Raw genomic sequence first — 24,615 nt, 5'->3', positions numbered from 1 at the left:
TGTGGGACCCTCTCATCATTAATATTAATTGATAACCCATTTATTTGAATTTTATTTAAGGCAGCGCTAGAACCAATTAATGTCAAGCAGCATTTAGAGGGGTTGATTACAAGACCATTACGTTTACACCATTTATAAATAGCATGAAGGTCACGGTTCAGGAGACCAATTGCTGGTTTTGCATTTTTGGGGTCTACTGGCATCATCAGCTGCGTGTCATCTGCATAGCAATGAGGTACACTGTGTCGTACATTTAGGGGTAGGTCGGCGGTGAAGAGGGAATATAGAAAAGGGCCTAGAATACTTCCTTGCGCAACCCCTGAGGGTATCGTAAGGGGAGTCGATGTAGCTCCTGAGGGAAGCGTCACCGATTGCACTCGCCCAGTAAGGTAAGACTGGAACCATTTTATTGCTCCCGGCGAAAAACCGTAGTAACTCATTTTCGAAAGGAGTAGCTGATGAGATACAAGATTAAACGCCTTGGACAAGTCAAGCAACACCAAGACTGCAGCCTTACTTTCGTTCAGTGTTTGTAAAAAAAACTGAAAACAGAAAATTCAAAATCATTTTGATTGACAAATAATTTTGAGAATGCAGAACCAAACAAGGATTTTGAAAATCAAAAATTGAATGATTTTTAAAAGAGAAAACCAGAAAATTATTTGAAATCCAAAAACCAATTTTGAGAACTGAGAACAGTGTTTCATAAATTGAAAGAACTAAACAACTACTTTTCTGGAAAACTAGTATTTACAGCACTATTACTTATTTCAGTCTATGTGCAAAAGTTTAGTTTTCGTAGAAAATTTACATGTGTGCATGTCCTTAAGTTATTAGTTTACATTGTAAATTGGTTATATGCAATGGAATGCCCTATTTTAGTTGCAGGTATGGTGAATTTACAGAGCCTTCAAAACCTAGCAACATTGCAAAGTCTCCCTCAAGTGGCATCTCTTGCTGCTGGCCTCCAGGGGATAGCAGGGCTTGGAGCAGCAGCTACACAACTTGTTAACACACCTCTTAATCTAAGTGTTAGCTCTTCAGGTAAATATCTTGGATTTTTTCACTAGGTTGTATGAATTCCTTTGTGTGGAGAATTTCTTCAGACAGTGTCTATTTGATAGGAAACAATGTATAAAAGAGAACAAATTTGGAAGAATGCCAGTCTGCTCTGTTGCCATAAAATATATTTAATCAGACGTATGTTGCATAGTGCTATATAATTGTGTTGTGTGGTAGGTTTAAAATAGAAGGGGACTGCATTTGCAAAATAGTGAAGAAATTCAAAGTGTACTAAGAAGAGCAAAAATGTGAGGACAAGCTCAATAGGTGATTTGCTGAGTGAGCTTTCTGGAAAGCTACAGACCATTCCAATATCAACGAGTGAATGTGGAAAAGATTTCAGTAAAATAAAAGTGACTCATACTGAACAACGAAATCAAACAAAGCTTGAAACAGTATGATCATTGTTATTTATTGATGTAAATGACCGCAGAGTTACAAAAAAATCCAGCTTTAAATGAATGGAAATTTTGTCATTTTGGGAATTTTGCCAACTACAGGTAACCTATTTGAGTAGGGGCTCACAATGTCAAATTATGAAAAAGAAAACGTCGAAAACAGCCATGTAAAAAAAAAAAAAAAAAGTCTTCTTTCCAACCATTGCCACTGTGCCTACACTGGACAATTTCTCTGTGACAAAGTTTTCCAAAATGTGGCTAAAGGAAGGACACCATGTTGCAGCACATCATTTATACAGCAAAATATATTAGCCTACTCAAATGGTAACTCAATCGTACTGGCACAAACCCTGTCGCAGTCATACACTAAATTTGAAAATGTAAAATAGAGTGTTCCCTTCTGCATTTTCTTCAATTTGAACACTGGGCATCAATGAAAAATAATATTCAAATGAATGTGCATTGTTCATTTACTAAAATATCTTGTTTTCTGTGAAGAATTCTTCAAACTTGAGGATAAATCTGAACTTAAGATTTGTAACTACACATGTTTTCTGTCTTGTTGCTTGAAAACCTTACAAACACTGAAATGTATTTGATATTCAATTCATAGAAATCCATAAGTTAGGTTAGTTTTGCACTGTGAATAGCATATATGTAGAACTATGCATTATATTAGACTCTGACATTATTTTCTCCACCTTCCCCATTATACACCCATAGTTTTAACATATGTGCATGTAATGTAACACTGGGGAAACATGAATTGCAGAGAATGGATTTGATACTTGTGCAAGCAGTGAGAAGATCTTATTGAATGACAAAGTAACATATTACTTTCTGAAAGTTACGGTAACTGCAGTGTGTTACTTTTGAAAGCAAAGTAACTGTAATGATACATAATGCATTTCTTTATTTTAAGAGCTTTTCCAATTTTGTGTGTGAGTTGGGTCTGTGTTATTCTATTCAAGTGTACAAAATAATCAAATTAAGATAGGTATTATTTACTTTTGAAATATAACATCAGTAAATTGTAAATGAGAAGAAGAATTGAGATACTGAAAGAGCCTCATGATACTGTGCAATGTGTTTCACTCAAACCACAGGTCAATGTATTGATTCATCGCAAATGAAAGAGATTGCGTGAATATTTCACGCTGTGATTGATAATTTCATTCTGAATTTCTCCTCAAAGATCTTGCTTATTATTTCAGGGACCCTTCCAACAAGCTGTACATCAACTTCACCTAGCAGTAATATTTTGAATTCTTCAGGCCAAGCAGCAGGCTCATTGCCCACTCTACCCCAAGTCTTGCCTTCTCCAGCTTCTATGCCCCAATTTATCCTGGCATCGGGCCAGTTAGTCCAAGGTATTCAAGGGGCTCAGCTTCTAATTCCAACATCACAAGGTAAGTTACTAAGAAATAAACAAATCTAATACATTGTTTTTCAGGTTCATTTATTTTGGCCCCTTGGAACATAGTCATGCTTTGGTTGCATGCAAATATAATTTCCAAGACATCAAAAACGTATTGGGTTAATTATGGCTTTGGAACTCATTTTTTGATATTCTTCATGATATAATGTGGAGCCCTTTCAAATTTTCTGCAATTTAGGGTTGATGGGAGTGATCACTAGAAAAAACACCTAGTGTTGCACACAAACAATTTGGAACAGTTTATAATTTACATTGTGGCTGGTGAAGCAGCCTGCATTGTGGTCAGTTTTGTTAACACATTCCACAGATGAAATTAATAACTTGCAAGTTGAAATATTTTTTAGCCATTATATAATGATAGCATGACATATCTCGCTTCAGTCCATTAATGTTTGAAACAAGATAGGCATGTATGCTGGGTATCTGTGGATTTATCATGAACTTTTGTGTTAACATAAGTGGCCGGGTGCTAAAGTAGAAAATGAGTACATATTTGTACTAATTTTTGACAAAAGAACGTTTACTTATCTTTTGAATGAGATGTTTTGTTTCTTAAGTTCAGCTTTATTGTATTGCACTAGGTAGGGGAATATAGATAATTATAACCAAGAAACTGTGTTTCCCAGACTGATTTGCAAGGAAATAAAATTTTTTGCAGGATGTTATGCTTAGAAATTTAATGGTTGGTACAATATCAAGAAAACCAACTGGTTATACTCATAGTGAATATTTTAAAGTTAGTATTAGCATAAACACATCAAAGAACTATATGCATATCAAATACAAATATGTTTATCAATGAAATTTTAAAAATGAAAGAGGTTTATAAATAAAAATGTAAAAGTAGCTAATAAAGAAAATATTGTACTAAAATAATAAAAACCAGCATTGTAGTTGATGTGGGTTGAATGAAGAAAGTAAATATCTTCAGTAAAAATTATTCATATTCTAGTGCTCTGTTGGACTGAATTCAATTTTATGAAACATTGTGGTATGTTAATGCAGTGCAGACATTTCTTCATGAATTTATGTCAGTGTTAATGTCGGAGAACCATGTCAATTATAAAGTGATACTTCATTGCTTCTTTGTCATTGACAGTTTAAATTTTATTTTATTAAATCTTTTATTTTTCTAAAGTAAAGTAAAATTTATTGTTTATGTTAAACCAAGGTGGATTGATTTAAATCAGGTGATTTTTTTAAATCACTGATTTAAAACACTTTAAATAACTAATCTATTGTTTAATGTACATAAGGATTTTGTAGATATCAGAAGCACTTTTGTTGAAAGTACATTAACCCTTAACTAGTGTCGTAGGTCCACTGGACCCATATTGAATATTTGAACGTTTGTATGCGCAGCTGGGTGCGCAGCAGCACACTGCGCTTCTCACTACCTTCCACTAGTTTGCTGAAGTACTCACATGAGAACGGGCGTGCTTTTCTCGTGAGTGTAAGGTAAGTTTGTGAGACTTGGTGGGGTCCAGTGGACCCACGACACTACTTAAAACATACTTATTTTGATTGATTGATTTATGTGGTGTTTTAAGACCACTTTATGCACAGTAAGGCTAATCGGGACTGGACTTACAGTTTAAAGTGGGATCCGAACCATTATGTGCCTCCACCAAAACATACTTCTTATCTATTTCAGTAATAACTTCATGATGGCTGGCAGTAATCCTTGTTCGAGTGTATTAAACACACATTTCAATAATAATCAAAGTGAACCTGATTGTAAGGTCTTATTTACATTGTTCATTAAGAGTGGATAAATAAATGTAAAAATATTAAGAATATGTGTTACAGTTGATTTCAGGATCGACTAATTTTATTTTATGGAATTTTGAAAAATAAGGGTCCAGTGGACCCACGACATTAGTTAAGGGTTAATCTCGTAATCATTTAATGGTGTTTATTAGGCTCTAAGAAAGAATAAGAAGCAAAATATATATGTACGGATGGGGTAAAGCTGACATGAAAGGAAATGTAATATGAAAACTGTAAACACACTTAAATATCTCTTGATATAAAATTCAATAATTTTAATAGGCAAAAATAGCAAACATTTTTTGTAGAAAATATATAAAATACTAATCATGTTAAACCGTAAATAATGCCATTATCAAATGTAAATAAACATAGCAGCTGATATTTTGCAAACTATTGTTAAAAGAATTGCCAAAATTCAGCTACAAAGGCTATAAAAGATATTTTAAGTTACAATTATTCATAGATTACATCCATAACGTTTTGTTTTCACTGGAAGAAAAGTTACTTATATCATTATAGTATCATTAACACACTCAACAAACATTACCATAGTAGGTTCATATATACAGTATGAGAAACAGAAAAATGTATATTTACATACATTTTTTATTTTCTTTAATCAAACTGTTCAAATATTTTACAGGGCTGTTTACTAGAAAAAGCATTTCTATAAAACGCCAAAAATCCCACAAGCAATTTTAAGCGTGTTTTCTTAAAAATATATAAAAAATCGATTTAAATTTAAAAAATCATCAAAAATGTTTTATTTTTAAAAATCATGATTTTTATCCACCCTTTTTTCTTATCACTTCAATTTTTCTAGTCTGACTTCCTCGTGAGCAGGAGATCTGGGTTCAATTCCCGGTCTGGGTGATCTAAGGTCAGATTTTTTCCAGCTTTGTCTCAGCATATTGTGGCTCTGGGGCTCACCCAGTCTTAAATTATTGGGTACCTGAGGAGGGGGTGATGAAGGCAGAGATCAGAGCATGGTGCTGATCACATTAGCTCCAAAATGGCCGAGATCGAGAATATGTTGGATCCTACCTCCACATCCTCTAAATGTGCCTTCATAGCAGTGCTATATGCATGAGGAACATATATATATATATATGTGTGTATATATAGAAAGGAGGGCCACAAGAGCTAAATACCAAGTAAAAGAGGAAAGAGGAAACACAGACACAGGAAAATACAAATTTTCACGGCCACGAACCGCATCTTCAACTGTGGAAACAAAGTAAGCATAAAATGAAGCATATTGCATCATTCTCCTTGCTTACTCCATTTCTACACCTGTACACACATATTGCCAATAATGACTGGACCCCCACCACCCCTGTACTGTATTCCGTCCGTGAGATTTCGGACAGGTTCCAGATATCATGTGAAGCAGTCACTAATGTAGTGATGAAATGGAAATTTAAGGGTGTGATAAAACCACAGCCATGACCCGGGAAGAAAAAAAATGAATAATAGGGATCACCAAGTGTTCCAACATGTGGTGAAGTCAAACTGTCACGTGTCATTCGACGCTGTGGCCACAGACTTTGGAATGGCATTGGGAAGTGATGCCAGTTCTCTTGCCATCTGGCGAGAAGTGGTAGTACTGGAATTCTATGGGAGAGCTGCAGCACATAAGCCAACGATTACTGCCTGGAATGCAGCACATCGATTGCAGCAAAGAACATTGCCAGTGGTCCCTAGAACAATGGAAAAACATCCTGTGGAGTTACGAATCATGCTACTGTTGTGCCGATGTGATGGACATTTGTGGGCATGGCGAATGCCTGGGAAGAGGTTTTTACCAGAGTGTATTGCCCCACCAAGAAATTTGGCTAAGGTGGCATCATGGTATGGGGCTGTTTTTTGTGGTATGATGTTAGTCCCCTGGTTTTTTAGTGGTGAATGGCAGACCTACCCCATACTGGCACCAGACCAGCTGCAGGTAAGCACATTCCTTGTCCGGTCATTTTTTAAAATATAGTTTGTGTGTGTATGTGTATGTCAATACAATTTGACTAGAAATTTTTGTCCATGTTATAATTGTTATCATTGTAGATTGTTTAAGTGGGGAACACCAACACTTGTATTGGGTTGTTTTTCAGGTATTGCAACTCAGACAATCTTAACCATTCCTGTCAATCAAGTGGCGAGTGGACAGATGGTGAATCTGGCACTCACAAATGGGCAGGTGGTCACTACCACGTTGGGCAATCTTCAAACCCTTGCACAACCTCATCTTCTCACCTCTGGAGCAAATACAGGTAGGAAATCTCTCATCAGTTTTATTGAAGTATATTCATAAGCTTATAAATTGTTTTATGGGTTAGAACAAGTGAAAAGTTTCCATGTGTTTCCATCCCAAGGAATGAACAAAGTAAGATTTGTATTAATTGACAGAACAAAATTTGTGGGAGAATGATACTGAAATGTGGCAAGAAAATGACGAAGAATGCACAATTATGCTCATTTCATTTTTTGAAAGAAGATTGTATATTACCAGGCTAGTACAGTTTTAATTTGTACTTTATAAATAAAACATGTTTTTTTTGCATGAAGTATCTTATCCAATTCATCTATATGCATCATGTATGATGATTGGAACAGAATGCATATTGATAATGTGTAAAGTTAAAAATAGTTTGGGAATGAATTCATGTCTTAATTGTAACCTGAAAAAGAAAAGAAGCATGGTAATATTGCTGCTTCATTCAGTAAGATATGTCCTTTTTTCATGGCAACGATATGTTTGTGTTTTTCTCATGTCACAGATTTGCAAGTACAAGTGAGTTGCTATGTTTTCAAATCATCTCCGAGAGCTCCAGTTACAACATGAGGTACAGATGAACCATTGCATAAATGTCAGTTTTATCTGCATTTTCTGTTTGTTTTTGTATTCAATCATAATTAAATGTTTCACTCTCAGCACAGCTTCACCTCCGTTATAGTTCCTGGAATTCACATCACATTCACAATACGAGGGTGGTTTGAAAAGTTCTTGGAATGGAATAGAAAGAAACGACTTACAACAGTGATTTTTTTTTATTTTTCAATGTAGTCTCCCTGTACACTAATGCACTTGGTCCAGCGATGTTCCAATGCCTTGATCCCATCTCGAAAATTAGATTCCTCCAGGCCTGTGAAATACGTGTCAACTTCGGCTATTAGTTCTTCCTTTGAAGAGAATCTCCGTCCACCGAGGAAACTTTTGAGTTTGGGGAAAAGATGGAAGTCTGAGGGAGCCAAATCAGGCGAATAAGGTAGATGTGGCAACAATTTGTAACCAAGTTCATGAATTTTTGCCATGGCAACGACACTTGTGTGAGGGTGCGCATTGTCCTGATGCAAGATGATTTTCTTTCTTGCCAAACCTGGCCTCTTTTCCCGTATCTTATGCTTTAGTTGGTCGAGGAGATTAGCGTAGTATTGTCCCGTAATTGTTTGACCAGTGGGAAGATAATCGATCAACAGAATCCCTTTCGCATCCCAAAACACTGACGCCATTACCTTTCCGGCTGACCGTATTGCCTTTGCTTTCTTTGGTGGTGGTGAATCAACATGTTTCCACTGCTTTGACTGTTGTTTTGTCTCTGGGGTATAGTAGTGGACCCACGTTTCATCTGTCGTCACAAACCGGCGCAAAAAATCTGTTTGGTTTCTCTTAAAACGAGTCAAACATTGTTCGGAAATGTCCACTCTCATGCGTTTATGGTCCTGTGTCCTGTGGCACCCATCTTGCAGATAATTTTCTCATATCCAATTCAACTGTTAAAATGTGATACGCCCATTCGGATGACATTCCTATAGCTTCATCAATTTCACGCACTTTCAGTCGGCGATCCTCCATGACCAATTTATGCACTTTTTCAATAATTTCTGGGGTAGTAGTACATTTTGGGCGACCACTACGTGGATCATCTTCTAAGCTGTCCCGACCAAATTTAAACTCGTTTGTCCACTTTGCAACAGTTGAATATGAAGGAGCAGAGTCCCCCAGTGTGTTCAGAAAATCGGCATGAATTTCCTTTGCTTTCATACCTTTCTTTACGAAGTACTTAATCACCGCTCGAATCTCGATTTTTTCCATCTTCACAAAGCACTGCACGGGAACAACTACAAAGTGACGTCCGCACCACAGATCTCTACCCAGAACACTGACGCGCCACGTGTTTATTAATAAAGGATGGCCTATTACTATGCGGGAACCTCGTTGTCCTAGCACTGACATCTGGTGGTTATTCCGAGAATTTTTCAAACCACCCTCGTATTTAAAAATATCAGGTAACTTCAACGTTTCTTCCATAACAGCCATGACCACATGATACTACTACCTATACTAACTGAACATAAACAAAGGATGTATCCTACATGCAGCGGCCATAAAGGAAGTGACACTAGCACTTAGGTAGTAATTTTAATCAGGAATAAGCAGAACAATAAAGCACCCAGGTTAACAGATAAGCAAGTCCAGTTGCCACAGCTTTCTGAACCTCATTAAAGGAAAGGGTCAATTATCAACATCAAATGCCTTCATGCTTAATATGGAATGGAATCTTGTTGTGGAATTGTCGTTATCATCCATGTTTTTCTAAATCTAAAAAATAACATTATAAATGCTATGATATTGCTATGATTATTGTTCTGTATACAATGCAGGTATAATGACACAAAATAGAAAGAATTATACCACTGTTAGTAGAAGATCTGTATTACACACATAATATAAATAACATTTCTAGAAATTTTCTTCAGCTACTGATATTTTGTATTAATTATTCTACAAGCATTTCTAATCCAGTGAAGTACCACACACTATGTCGCTTCATTGGATTTGAGTGCATTCACATAGGGGTTATATTGTAAATTACAATAACTTATATTTTTTTATATTTAATGCAGTTCCATCATCAAGTTCAAGTATGGCAAATAATCTTGGTTTGAATGCTGGAACGCTACCTCACATTTTGTCCAACGGTGCAGGACAGGTGTTGGCCGCTGTGCCTCAGCTTGTGTCTCAACCCCTGGTCACTAACACGCAAGTGGCACCCCAACCAACTGCTAATCATAGGCCGCAGCATTTTCCAGTAAGTATAAGTCTGTATTAGTGTTGGGTGATATATATTGTTCAGATGATATATCGCGATATTGAAACAATATCGTCCAGGCGATATGAACTAGATGATATATCGTCATGATGTTTTGGCGATATTGTGTCAATGATATGAAAAAAATATTGTATCGTATCGTCTGTGATGATATTTTCTTGATGATATATTACGATATCAAATTTCCAATATCGTCCATCCCTAGTCTCTATCTGCTTTGGTTATTTGATGTCACTTTTTCTAGGAGTTGAACCTGAGCCCCCTGGACTTGTGGCATATTACACTAACCACTCTGCCACACAGTATACTTACTTAATAGTTCTAATATTTATTCAACATTAATTTATGTTTGAAGTGTGTTTATAACATGATATTCAGTATGTGAGCGAAAAAGCGAAGTAAAATAAAGTAAATCAAACCAAAGCACATCATTCTATGCTCATTTCTTAAAAAATCTATCACTTCTTCGTCATTCATTTTGGTAGGCATGCTCAATGCAGAGCTGATTGAGTCATCGTTGCATATGTATGCATTGTGCTCCACAATTATCTTCATAGCTGTGTCTAGAATGCATTTTCAGAGTGAAAGGAACGAAATATTGTTCTAGAAGTAATTACTATTAAATCAATGGTTTGCTATGTCGTAATAATTTTCTTCAATATACTACAAACTCATTGTAAATTCTTAATTGAAATTTAGGAATCTTATAAGCTGCTATCGAGATGAGGCAAGACTTTGCATAGTCTCTGTCTTGCCCCTAGTTGTAAGTCTTGATCTCGAAGGGTAAATTTCGGTCTCATCTCAAGTCTGGAAATGTGTAGTATAAGAAACATACACAGCATGTCAATGCACAATCTTTCACAGCATATAGAGAACAAGACAAACAAACTTTCTTAACAATATTTTTGTTTGATGCCACATTTCGACACTACAAATCCTCGAAAAAGGAGAATTTTATACTGAATTTATGAAACGGCGCTGCACAAGGCCATGGCTGCCACTGAGGGATTAACTTTGCAATAGGGATAAATAAAATATATACATGACCTATATAGTGTTGCTCACGAAATGAGACACGATGCGGTATAGTCCTTTTGAAATTTGAGATGAAACTGAATGCCTAATGAGACGAGACATGAAACAATACAAGATGACTCGTGAAAAGTTTCGTCCTGTCTAACAAGTCTCAAAAAAATACAAACAAAATATTTAAACATTTGCAAATAATTATTTACTTGGAAAAACGTAGTTTCCTTGGAAACCCAGATCAGTGTTTGTTACGTCTCAAGAAGGATAACTTACAAAGGTAATGAACAAATATCTAAACTTTTTTAATACTCTTTAATAATGAGAAGTAACCCATCGTTACTTCCCATTTTTTCAATTTATTCAAGGTTATTAATTGTATCAGGTGACCAGAATTAAAGTTACCCAACTCAGAGCCCTTGTAGCCTGTTTAAGGCATCGTAGAACTTAAATTTGGTGAATCCACTATGCAGACCATGGGGAAGAGGAGGGCGATAAAAAAAAAAAGAAGTTCAATTTTCCGCCACCAAGTTGAAATGTGGCGCTGTACTTCCATGATGGGTTGTACAAATAATAATGTTAAGTGATTTAGCTGAGTTATTAATTAGAGAGACATTTGTTAGTGGCTGGAAGTTGTGAGAAAATAATATCTCGTTTATTGCAAGATTGCAAGGTAAAGGCAAATCCATAACCAATTGGAGTAGTTTGTCATTATTACAACCCATCATGGAAGTACAGTGCCACATTTCAACCTGGTGGTGGAAAATTAAACATTTTTTTATCGCCATCCTCTTCCCCATGGTCTGCATAGTGGATTCACCAAATTTCAGATTTCTACGATGCGTCAAACAGGCTACAGAGGGCTCTGAGTTGGTTAACTTTAATTCTGGCCACCCGGTATGTTGTGATAATACTCCAAATACAAATGCAATTCATACAATACTGATTCAGATACCTATTTTTTGTGAAGAGAATTGTGAATCAATGGGCAGTTCAAGAAAATATTGTAAACTGTACAAAGAATATTGAGGGCTTTGCTTTTAAAAAATATATATTATTTGTTTATTCTTTTCAAAGTTCATATGTTTTTAATGCCCGAGAAACATTTTATGAAGCTTTTAGGAAATCCTTTCCTTTGTGTATTGTACTAAGTATTGTGGTTCTGTATAGGTTTTTGTTTTCACACTACACAGCAGCAAACTTAGAATTTAAAGAAAACAATCAATTTTCACAGAGCACAGAAGTTCTTATAAGAATTAAAAAGCAGTAATGAAAAAGAGCACTCAGTTATTGAACTTTCAGATCGAAGCGACATGTAATACTTAAGGCAAGGAGATACAATTACGCACAAATTGTGCATTTATTTCAGTGTCGCCCGAATGGGCACTGCTACTAAAACAAACCCTGGGTGTATCCAAGAGTATGAATTTCTCTCCATGTTGCAAGTGCAAACATTTTGTTATGTTGATTATTAAGCTGAACACGATGTTTGAAAAATATGATGAATAATAATTTTCGGAATCCCATGTATTCCTTCTGGGGAATCAACTTCAACATCAAGTTACGGCTAATCAAATGGAAGTTTCGACTTTTCCGCTGGTGAAATTCATCTTCAAACTGCCCTCTTCCCGTTGACATATCTTTCTATTCCATTGGAAGTTCTATATTCACAAGAGAATGAATCAAATCATACTCCCATATGATCAATGCTTTTTTCCTTGCCTCCTGGCAGTGTTGCCAAACCTGATGGGCATAAAAGAACTAAATTTCACCTTAAATGGAGTTAAAACTGACTCTCATGGAGCTAGATTTACGATGGCTTGATAAAGTGCCTTCCTTCTAGGGTAATGTTAGTTGTCAAAGGGCTGGGGCACTGCTATTATCGTTATCTCTAAATTGATGACAATTTATTCTTAGTTTTCAACATCTAGATCCGGCGGCATCGCCCATCTCAATAATTCACCGATGGCGGTATGAAATCGAAAGTAAAGAATTCCCTGACGACAATATTATGTCAATTTAACATCTAACATTGCGCTATAAAGAAGTAGCTGGGGAGATAAGAGAGAGTCGGGCGACCCAGCCAATATAACAATATCACGTCAGGTGCAAAATGTATAATTATGACGAAAGGTGGTCTATGTGGGTCGGAACCAGAGATGGCATCATAGTGGGGCACGGGGGGTGGGCATCCCAGTTCACAGCCGAACGAGTGCACAAAAGATTGTTTGATTGATTTAGTTTATTTTACTTCGCGTTTTGTGCCTCTTGGCTAATTTGTGAAGATGGGGATGAGTGATGAAATTGATGAATGGACATTCGCAAACAACCAAGCCCGAGTGGGATTCGAACCCGGGACCCTTGGCATCGCAGCGCGATGTGCTAACCACTCAGCACAGGGTCCGGCTAGAGTGCACGAAAGAGCCAGATCTGGCTCCAAGAGAGCTAAGTTGGCACACTGCCATGAACGGAAGGGCTTGGGAAGACTCCCGTGGAAATTGTATCGCATGCTCTTAAGTTTTGAAAAGCAACCTTCAGTTCTACTGAGGCAACACGACAAGCTACACATGTAGCTCAGTCTATTGGAATATGCGATGAATGCTTTCTTATAGATTGAAGGGGCCATATTGTTTGTTTCTTCAGTTTGAAGTTCCCATGTCTCTTGTCGCTTCACAACAAAATCATCAAGGGCCCATTTACAAGAAAGAAATTTACCCCCCCCCCCTTTCCACCCCCTTGCATGTAAAGTCAGCAACGAAGATTGGGGTGATACTAAAGAAATAATATAATATAATAAAACACTAAGTTTTTGTAGTTTTGATGTGACAATTTATATCCCTTTGAAACTTGCGTATTCAAAAGAAGAAAAAACAACTACATAATTACCCTCTTCTTTGAAGAAAGTGGACTCCTCATCAAGTTTTATCCATGCCTTCAAATCTGTTTGTATGTTGAATAATAACTATGTCCAAACAAATATTAATGCTGTTGTTCTAAAATAAGTCTCGGGATTTACTTTACTTTTTATTCAGACACAGTTCATCTGTTCTTTTAGTTTCAAATTTTGGAACTAAAAGGCAAGGCTTTTAGTTCCAAATATTAATAATAACAAAAGGCTCAAATAAATGTTTTTTTTTATTCAAGGCAAGATTAAATGAGTAAAAATATCCAAGCAAGTTATAGCGAAAATTTGAGTAAACGTTGGAACAGAGAAGTATGAGAAAAATTTGTACTCTTCTTTGGCCCCCCTTGGGCTTCAGGCCCATCTGTGTGTTATGCTGTATGCCCCAGCACAGACTGTTTCACTACTTTCTGCATACAAATTGTATGAAAGTAACATTTAAAATCATTGATCACTTGATGAATAATCAGAGATACAGTTTTAATGTCCAAATGACGAATAAGACACCTTGCAATGACATATATTTTCTTATTCTATGAACCACTTCTTTTACACAACAATCATGCTGTGATATTTGTTAATAAGCAGAACACATGCTGTTAGTTTTTCAATAGTCATATGTATAATTACTTTTTGCACTGATGAAATTTTTAAGTACAAAAAGTATTTGCTTATTAAACAATTTACATTTAAAACTTTTACTTTGAAAGGGGAATGCTTTTGCTACAAATGTTAAAAATATGTTGTTAAATGAGAAATTATCTACACACTTTATTTTTATCTTTAAACTAATACTAAACACATACTTCTTATTTGTTATTTCAGGTTTCAGAGAAACATCAAAATGGTCCTCTGAATGGAGCAACATCCATTAATAATATAAACCGGTTATCAACCAATAACTCCCATCAACTCTCATCACCACAAGGTACCTTATCTTAAGTATGTCATGTTCAATATACAAACTCATATGTTAGAAAAGTAATCTTGTAATAATTCTCAGAATGGTTCTTAATTATTTGACATTATCCAATCTCTAGTACTCTGGAGCCTAGTATAGTGCTTCAGTGCTATGAAGTAGTAGGTTCATTACACTGGATTTGTCGGTCCATCATACGTTCAATCCCATCATTGGCAAAAAGGAATTGTTCACCTGAAAATGAGAGAAGCAGTGTTCTGTCAAAACATAAAATTAAATAGGTACAAGTAGTAGAAGCACTAGACAATGAATAATGTCCATGCTAATCCTATTATAGGGAAATAGTTCTTATTTTCTGTCATTTGTACTTGTTGTCATAGTTCATAACTTAAAGTAATAAATACTCCTTCCTTTTCTGGACACAGTTTTAATTTTAGTATGTAATTTCTCCGTAGGTAATCTTGCTCATCAAACGCAAATGCATAAATCGGTTATTCACTCAACAAACAATAGTCAGCAAAATGGAAGCCCAAGTACAACAGATTCCTTAGGTGATTTGCCAAGTAAGTTGAAGTTATGATAGTCTTTGCTAGAAGTCTATACATTAGCCCACATGTTAGCCTATTATGAACAAATTATAATTTTTATAGTTTCATATACCTAGTTAAAGTACTTCTCACTTTCACATTTTTGTACTTAAATACAGATATGAATGGATAATAAAGAAATTTCTTTCCCCAAGAAGGTAAGACTAGTTCTGCATTGATTCCCCAAAGTGAACAGTATATATATATACAACAAAAATAAAGTATCTTAAAGTACAAGTTTAATTTAGATAAAATATGGTGTACAAATCATCTGTCGTTGTATAATTAGTTATATTTATTATTTTGGCAGGAACTAATAATTATTAATTTAAAACAAGTTTGCAGTCATAATTCTTTGTGATATGAATCTGTGAATTTGCATCATATATATAAGTAAAACAAACCTTAGCATTTATTAATTCAGGATCATCTTGAATTTTTTCATTACTGAGATGATTTTTTTTATTCTCTTGATTTTGATGTAAGCAAATGAGTTATTTTTTCTTAAAGAGTTATTTATCATTCATGTATTCTGAGCAGATGATTTGAATATTCCTTAATTCTTTCCAGATCAACCAACAATCAACCAAGCAAATAGTAATGTTGTTGATGGTATTAATCTAGACGAAATCAAGGAATTTGCAAAAGCCTTCAAACTTCGTCGCCTGTCTCTAGGTTTAACACAAACACAAGTTGGACAGGCTCTAAGCATAACAGAAGGTCCTGCCTACAGTCAAAGTGCCATTTGCAGGTACATATTATAAAGTTGAATTTCACAACCTTTGAGGAAATTAAATAAGTTATTTTTTTTCACAACAGAGTAAAATAATAAGAAAAAATGCTTGTTTTTTATTTTGTTTTGGTTTCTTCTATTCCTCAGTTTCTTAGAATCATAACTACTTAAGTTGTTAGAACTGTTCCACAAACATACTTCAGGCATCATGTATTTTTTTCATTAAAGTGTTTGTGATGTGTGTGTTGACATGAATGTTTTGGTATGTTTTTATTAATTCTCATAGAACTCTTTTTTTTGCTCAAATATATTAAAGAAAATATTAATCCTCATTAACATTGCTGTAGATTACATAAAATACATAACTGTAAGGAAAAATTGTATTGATAAAAGAAAAGTAATTGTCTTACATATTTAGAAGCACAAATTAGAAAAGAAAAAAAGAGTTTTTGAGTACGGCACAAAAAAATAAAAGTAGTAATTTTTGCTGTTCTTTCCCCAGTGCCCTGGCTACTCAGATGTACTGTGCTGCGCAGATTGCCTCACAGCATCAAGCTATGTAGGTGATGTTTTTTAACATTTCTTACTAATCTCCATTTTTTCGTTCTTCACCAGCTCAGTACAACCTTTAATGTTTGTTTAAGTTTGCTTTATATTTCTCTCTCTCTGTTCTCATTATTTGTTCACACCTACTTTAGTTTAAAAGAAAATAATAATAATTTAAAGCACTGTTTCTTTTTTTAATTTATTTACCATTCAAGCCAGGGCATTGGCACATTAGTTGTTGCATGCTGTAGACTTGGTTGACTCAGTAGTTACGTGCCTTATTTTGTATTTGCTGCTTTCCAAAGCATGATTAAGATAGTGAGGCAAGGTATCATGTAACTCGAAGCATGTGGTTCTAATTTATTTCTCTTTTTATCCCTTTCTATCTATATTCTGTTTTTCTAAACTTCATTAAATGTTTGTAATTATATATTTTTTATTCTGTATTTATTTGTAAGTGTGTATTGGTTGTCATTATTCAAATGTATGAATTGTCTTAGAAGCATATGACTTGCATTCTAAATGTAAAAATATGATTTAGAAAAAAACAGTTATAAACAAATGTTTCATGATATCAGACAGAGTGCTACTTAGCTTGAGATCAGAAAGTCTGTTATTGGGTAATTGTTTCTTAAGTTTAGTAAACATATCCTTGCAATGCTCAAAGTAAATTTGCCCTCATCTGTCTCATCGTCTCTGTGTTAAACCATAAGAGCAACCCTTCCTCCAACTATCGCCAAGGTTTTAACTAACAATCCACTTCATTCTTATAAGGAATAGAGTTTTGGCATTTATGCCTTTTACAAAAGAACATGCTATAACTTGTCATTATGCAGTCAAGTTTGTTATAAGTATTATGCTCAGAAAGCTAATCAAGACTGAACCTACAATTTAAATGGGATCCAGACTACTGTGTGATGCGCCTACACTGAGAATCGAGCCAGGAACTTGATCACAAGGGGACAGTGTTATTACATTACTATGCCATGGGGCCTCTCCAATGGCATAGTGGTAACGTCGTTGCCTTGTAATCAAAGGGTCCTCGCTTTGGTACTTGGTAGAGGCACATAATGGTTCAGATCCCACTTTAAACTGTAGGGCCAGTCGTTTTTAGCCTTTCTGTGCATAAAGTGAACTTACAGACAAACTCAAACCAAGGACGCCATATTATACAGAGTAAATACTTAAAAATCTTTAATATATTATATATAATTTATCAATGCAATTAATCTTCATTAATTGAGAATGTAGTATAAAGGAAGCACAAATGCTACTTTTTCATTTTTACCAGGTTACACCTCTAGAAAATTTTTAACTTTTGCTTCCATTCTACTTTTCTTCTATCCCTTTTATATATCCCTAGGTTAATCACGATCATAAAGATGAGTGATGAATTGGTTACATATATGAGGAAGCAAACACATTGAAACATCTGTGCTTTACCCATAATTCTAACACCTGCGACTCTTAGCACAGCCACTGTGCCATGGAGACTGGCAAGAATAACTGATATAGTGTCCAATGACAGAGCGTATTGATTGAACTTCATATTTACTCATGAACAATCAGAACCGTGTATATACACAAATATTGCCCCAAAGTTTGAATCATGAGAATTGCAGAAGCTATTTCACAGAATTTTGTTACATATTCTGCATAGTTCTTTCATAAATATTTTTCTACTCATTGTTCTTGATTACTCAAACTATCCAGTAAAACATATGCATGTTTACTGTTCCTTACCTTGTTACTGTAAATAAAGTAGAAACAAGGAATATATGCAAAGTATTAATTTTAACATTTGTAAAAATATATGTACATTATTTGTTTCCTGGGATAAGTGATCAACTGGATAAATTTCAACAAACTTTTCATGTGAATAAGTGATACAGCTTGGTCACTTTATGTGTAAGGAATGAAAGGAAAGTCTCCCTTATGTCAGTCACATTTCATTTCACTGGTTCTGGTTATATTTTTCCAACTTCGTGTCTATTATATATTTCCTAAAACATATTGAAATTCACTTGATAATATGGTGGAATACTTCACTATGTCACACGGATGAAATTGTTTCTTCTTTGTGTTGAATGACTCAGTTTCTGGTGCAGAGGGGCTTATTTTTCCAAGGACAGATAGTGTTGCGTATTGCACAGGTGGAGGATGTTGGGATTATCTAAATACTTTTTATTGGTACTTGTGGATGGTATATTGCCATCTCCTTTACACCTAAGGCTTGATAAATGGGGACAAGTGCAACATTGAAAGGAAATTCATAGTTGCAAAAGGACACTACACAAATTATATAACACATAGATTATATTAACTAGAATGCTACATCTGCAAGAAAATGTAAACGAAACACACAAAGGAGTGATTCAAAATTCAATTTGTCTCATTAACTGGATGCATGAAGACTTGTGTTAACAGCTATTGTCACCAACTTACACAACAGTGGCTCATGCAAAAGAGCAACATCTTGGAAACATGTGGAACCTTCAGTAAGGTGCTTGAATCCAACAGGAATAATAGCCTCTTCTCTTTTAACTTATGAAGTAAAAAGTATAGTTGTGTCTTGTGCATTGTACTACATAAGGTAGTTCGGGATATATTCTAACGACTTTCAAGGTGTACTGACCTCATGAAATGCCATGCCGTTACCACCAGTTGTGTTCTATCAGACCACAAGCATTGTGGACTATTGGCATACATTGGAGTTTCCATTGTTGGAGAATGGGCATGAGAATTCTATCCCATTCCTCTCTGCATGCTTTCTAAAGACTGGGGAGGGTGTGTGGATGGCAATGTTTGACGTCGTTTCAATAGTTCTAATGCAGTGAAATCCATAGGACCAGCATCAGGGCTTTTTGCTGGATTGTCCTGAAATGGGATAACACAGATCCCTGTTTCCTGCTACATCTCCTGATAAAAGTTAAGGTATGTTCGGGCTATATGGCTTGAAGTTTTGTCCATGAATGTGCACCTGTTGGGTGTCCTTTTCATACAAATGAGGGATGTCTGTATGGAAGATGGGGGTCATAATGGATGACTGAAAGTAGCCAGCATTCACCTTCAGATTTCTGTCCATCTTATGTATCGGCAACTTCCTCCTAATCGACCGAATGTGACCACTGCGGTCTTAATCCATTGTGACGACAGTCCTCCATTTGGACCCTGCCAGGTGTCTTTCATATAGTCTTCTGCAGTTGATCCTGTATTCGACAATGTGGCATTGGAGGAGGTGGTGCATGTGGGCCTTATGAATGCACCGCAGCCTGAGATGGTTATGGATGGTCATGTTTACAGTGGAAGGAACCACATGCACCCTCCTGGCCATCTCACATTGGGTTGGTTGATTTTCCTGGCATGCCATTCGCCAAATCTCTTGGAGCACAACAGGCGATACTTTCACTGATGTCCCATAAGGGTGCCTTTTATGGCTGAACGTTTATGAATAGGCCATTGTTGTGTGCAGCAGGACACTACCTCTTTCACAGTGGTTTTCCCGACTATCAAACCATTCTCCCGACACTGTTTTACTGTTCAGTCATCAAGAAATGTGCATGGAAAATGACAATGACATACCCTTCCCAATAACGGTTCACTTTATGCACCATATGACAGCTATGTGCACAACACTCCAGCACCTGCAAGCTGCGATACATGACTGATAACAATAGCTGTGATACACAGCTGATAACAATAGCTGCACTGTCAGTCCAGCAGGTGGCAGTGGCATCGCAAGGTCATTCAGATATATCCCGAACAACCTTCTGTAGACCATGAGGTTACCTAGCAGCATGCTTGATCTCAGCCAAAATGGAGGTGGTTTGATCAGCACCATTACCCTCAGGGTCACACACTTACAGAGGCTAAGTGAGTCCCAGAACTACTATGCCAAATATTACTATATTGCTAACATCGATAAAAAAAATTCATGGGATCACCAGTCTCCCACATGTCAGTCAGTTGCTCTACCAACTGCACCACTGCAGCTATTTCTAAACTGTGTTTGGTCTAGTCAGTTGTTTTCCTGACATTCACGTACACTGACCTTTCTAGTTGACACTAAGTGACATTCATATAGGCTATGTCAACTCAACATTGTGGGGTAGCCAGACTGTGAATATGCTATACAGGAATGCACAAATGTATGCAACATTCTAAGAATTACCATGAACATTTTACAAAAGAAGTGTCTTTGATAAAAAAAAATAAAAAATAAAAAAAAATTTGCATGTGTGGATTAAACTGCGATGTGGCAATAACATGTTACTGAGTGCTGGTCCTCTGGTGTTCATTTTGTTCCTTATCTTTCTAACAGACAATATTTTTCTTGTCTCTGATTGTCACAGGAACTTTTGAGTTTTTGATAGCATGGGAGGGATACCACATTAAACCAAAGAATGTGGTTTAATTGGTACCCGACCCTCTTTCGCCAGGTAAGCTTTGGTTGCCCAGGCTAATTTTGAGCAAAATGCAAAGTTTTATAAAAATGACTGTAGATCGGAGCCTAATTGCCCTAGACAGACGAATAATATATCGTTATACACGGAATGAACCATAGATTCAGACTATATAAAATTTATGCACATTCGGCATATATATGGAGGGAGGGGAGGGGAGGAACTGGAAAATTCAAGATTTTTTGAAAAAAAGGGGGTTTCGCCCCCTCCCCCAACCTGACAAAAAATACAGGACTAGGTCAAAATACACATGGAAATAATCGCTGGAGTATTAGGAACAAGAAAATAATTGCACTATTATCATATGAACAATAGAACACGACTTATACCCCCAAGACCACATGTCTGCGTGCCACTGCCACAGATTCAAGTCTCGAATTTCAACGAAATGCATAGTTACCTTGAAACAACTGTAGATCGGAAGCTAATTGCCTTAGGCACGCCAAATATTGCACTTTCTTGTCTATTTTTAGACAATGCAGGTCACATTGCAGCCACTTGAGAAACACTTGTGCTCAACAACAAAGACCTGTTTTTGTGCATGCCTAAATCTTTGCTTTGTTACAATGCAGTTTTCCTCAACCACTTTTCCCCTTCACCCCTGCCCTTGTGCTGACATGAGGAAAGTTCCTTGTGACCTCGGGTACCAACAAGCAAACTTTTCACCAATCGAGTTTCCAGTGGTGGAAGAAACGCATTGCTTTAGAACAACAAATCCTGCCTTTGTTTGTCGGAATTCTTTTTTCTTTGAGAGGAAGCTGCACAAAAAAAAGACTGCCATTTTCCCGCCTTTTTTGTTCAACACCAAGACTTGCAAGAGTCATTATTGTTTCATATATGTGTTAACAATAATATGAAAGAAGAAAATCGCAGTTCCAGCAAAAAATAGTGACATTATAACGTAAAAACTATGAGCATAACAAGGTATCTCGATCGAGATACTTGGGCACCTGGGGGTTATAGGAAAGTATCTCGATCGAGATACTTGGGCACCAAGAGGTTAATGTTAGAAATCAAGGAGATAATTATAAACCAGCCTCAATGCAGTAATTAACTCCCATTTAAATGTCATAAATTTCTTCAGCCTGAAATTTGCTTCCCAATTTTGCTACTGCACCCACACTTCTCATAGCTTGAGGACAGAACACAATCACTGACTGTGTCCTAAACATGCCACTTCCATTACAGTTTAATATAATTTCTGCAAAATACAGAACAGAAAGATCCAATGTACCAAGCAAGTTAATATAGAGGCAGTGCAGTTAGGAACTTATTATAGTAGTATATTCACACAAACTCTCAAGGCCCTCCTAATATCCAACTTCTGTATATTAAGTGAACTTGCTAATAAGTGATGCCTTACCACATACTCAGCACTCAGAGATTGCACTAAGAGTAGGCATATAGTGGAAACCTTACTTATTTTGATCGCATAATAGTAATGTGAATATCAAAACTCATTTTTATTTGCATATGTAGTCCACCCAATTCTTTGGCAATGGTCTAGTAGCCCAATCACACCAAAAAATCTGGTGCCACACTGTCTGTGCCTTATTTAATATGCACACCCTTTGAAAATGAAAAATATGAAAACCATTTGATATGATATCGGTAGTTATTATATTACTGAGAGACTCCCTTAAAATTTATCTTGGTCTTGTCGATAAAATCATATTTTTGTTCTGCTTCTTCTCAATATTGAGTATTAACATTATTTCCAATTTCAGCCCTTAACTGCTATCATGATTTTTGCCACGTGAATGCTATTTTCTCGTCATATCTGACATAATGAAGTAAAGTTTTTGCCCTATTTAAATATAATACAAAATGTATATACAAAATATATAATACAAAATGGGACAACTAGTATAATGTTGCACAATGAAATTGAAATAATCAAGAAAAAGACAATAAGATGGCTCAGTTTGATATCATGCACTATTTATGACAATTACCAAAATATCTATTGGGTCAAATATAATCCAACAATAGTAATTAAGGGTTAAATTTTACACTCTTAACCCTGATATCTCCCTATAAAGTGGTAACTTCTTGCAAATTGACAAATACTTTCATAAATACGTAAACTCCGTCACTATCCACAGCAATGATATTTGTTTAGTACCATGGTTTGCCATCATGTTTAGATAAAGTTTAATTATATGAATAAAACATAAGGAAGTATACAGACCTGAGAGAAAAAATGTGTCATGTCGTATGAGCAATAGAAATAAATGCAAAGCTTTTTGACAAAATTTCTTGGTTCTTTATAAAGTAACCTTTTTTACAATGTGAGAAAGAAAAGTGTTATTATTAAAAGTGTAAATTCTGTTATTATTTGTATCCTTGTGTTCTTTTAACAGGTTTGAAAAGCTAGATATCACTCCAAAGAGTGCTCAGAAGATCAAACCTGTTCTTGAAAGGTGGATGAAGGAAGCTGAGGAGAGGTGAGTATGGTTTCCTTGAAAATGCATAGATCATCATCATCATATGTGATTTCCATTTACTGGATGGTTGGCATGTTGATCCATTTTTCCTGTCCCTCCATTTTTCTGATTCCATGTTTTCCCACTTTTTAATCTTCTTTCTCTTTTCACAATTTGTTAATTCAATCTTGTCCTTGGTTTTCCTTCATACTTCTTCTCTTCATTCATGCATAATTTCTGGTGCCTTTCCTCCTCCATCCTCCCCTAATATTAAACTTAATGTCATTGTTTTATATTTATATACTTTTTCTTTTCCATATGTCTGTACCAGAAACACGTGGGGGAGCATGTTGAGTGATCAACTCACAATTTTGCCACAGAAGGTTCCAGATTTGAGCCCCAGCCTGGGCACAGGTGTTTCTTTGTGAGTGTCCCTTTATCAGTTTCATTTAATCGTCCTTCATTCCCATTGTTGTGGTTTGCCAAAACTAGTGACACTAAATAACGAAAATACAAATACTATTTTATTCTGATTACATCTCATCTGCATTAGCTGCATCATTTCACATCTTTTTTCCTAATTGTTCACCCTATGATAATATTGGAAGACAATACATTTTATGTAGGAATGTCTCACATTTTTGTGACACCTTTGTTCTATACCAGATGTTTCACTACCAGTGGCAATAATAAAGGGGGTCAGTTGCTCCCCAGTTTTTCCACTTTTTGCCCTCCCACTATGGCCTCTTAATTCTTGTCTATCAACTATTGCTTGTCCTTTGCACCCCCCCCTCCATTTAAAGTTTTGATATCCAGTCACCACTACTATTCACTATTGTATAAAAAAGTGCATCCAGTTGACTTCTTTTGTATACATCTGACTCTTTGTCTGCTGTCTTCTCTTTAAGGTTTGGCTGGACCTTTGGCCAACAGCAGGGCTTCTGTTTCCTAAGTTTTCTTTGTTTTCGAAAAATCGTTATGATATTCCAAAATCTGAAAAATTACATATGCTTAGAGTTCCTTCTAGACCATTCACATGAATCTTCATGTTGTTTCACTGTTTCCTAGATATTCTCAATAGTTTTTGTGGCTACGTAAGTCTATTAAACTATTGATAATATCTAGACAACTGTGAAAGCAAACCACATGAGGATTCATGTAAATGCTCTAGAAGGAATTCTAGGCATATGTAATTTTCAGACTTTGAATTATTGTATTGGTTTTTCGAAAGGAGAGG

At 35.8% G+C, this 24,615-nt stretch overlaps 1 protein-coding gene across 4 annotated transcripts in view; it reads left to right on the top strand.

Moving 5' to 3' along the window:
• The window catches only part of pdm3 (POU-domain protein pdm3), a 233,417-nt gene that overhangs the window by 201,081 nt on the left and 7,721 nt on the right, over positions 1–24,615 (top strand). For 2 of the 4 annotated variants that reach the window (XM_083120397.1, XM_083120396.1), the window contains exons 4-13: positions 883–1,044; positions 2,675–2,869; positions 6,777–6,935; positions 9,571–9,755; positions 14,530–14,632; positions 15,079–15,186; positions 15,781–15,961; positions 16,446–16,502; positions 23,316–23,399; positions 23,710–23,802. In XM_083120397.1, the coding sequence (XP_082976523.1) occupies positions 883–1,044; positions 2,675–2,869; positions 6,777–6,935; positions 9,571–9,755; positions 14,530–14,632; positions 15,079–15,186; positions 15,781–15,961; positions 16,446–16,502; positions 23,316–23,399; positions 23,710–23,802 (1,327 nt within the window). The remainder of the gene's footprint in view (positions 1–882; positions 1,045–2,674; positions 2,870–6,776; positions 6,936–9,570; positions 9,756–14,529; positions 14,633–15,078; positions 15,187–15,780; positions 15,962–16,445; positions 16,503–23,315; positions 23,400–23,709; positions 23,803–24,615) is intronic. The other 2 variants (XM_083120398.1, XM_083120400.1) reach the window with 2 other exon arrangements.

Source organism: Lepisma saccharinum, chromosome 4 (assembly GCF_977018435.1).
Source record: "Lepisma saccharinum chromosome 4, izLepSacc3.1, whole genome shotgun sequence".
NCBI classification, from domain to species: domain Eukaryota; kingdom Metazoa; phylum Arthropoda; class Insecta; order Zygentoma; family Lepismatidae; genus Lepisma; species Lepisma saccharinum.
Note: the sequence above shows the minus strand (reverse complement) of the source record. Positions and strands in the feature narration are given on the sequence as shown.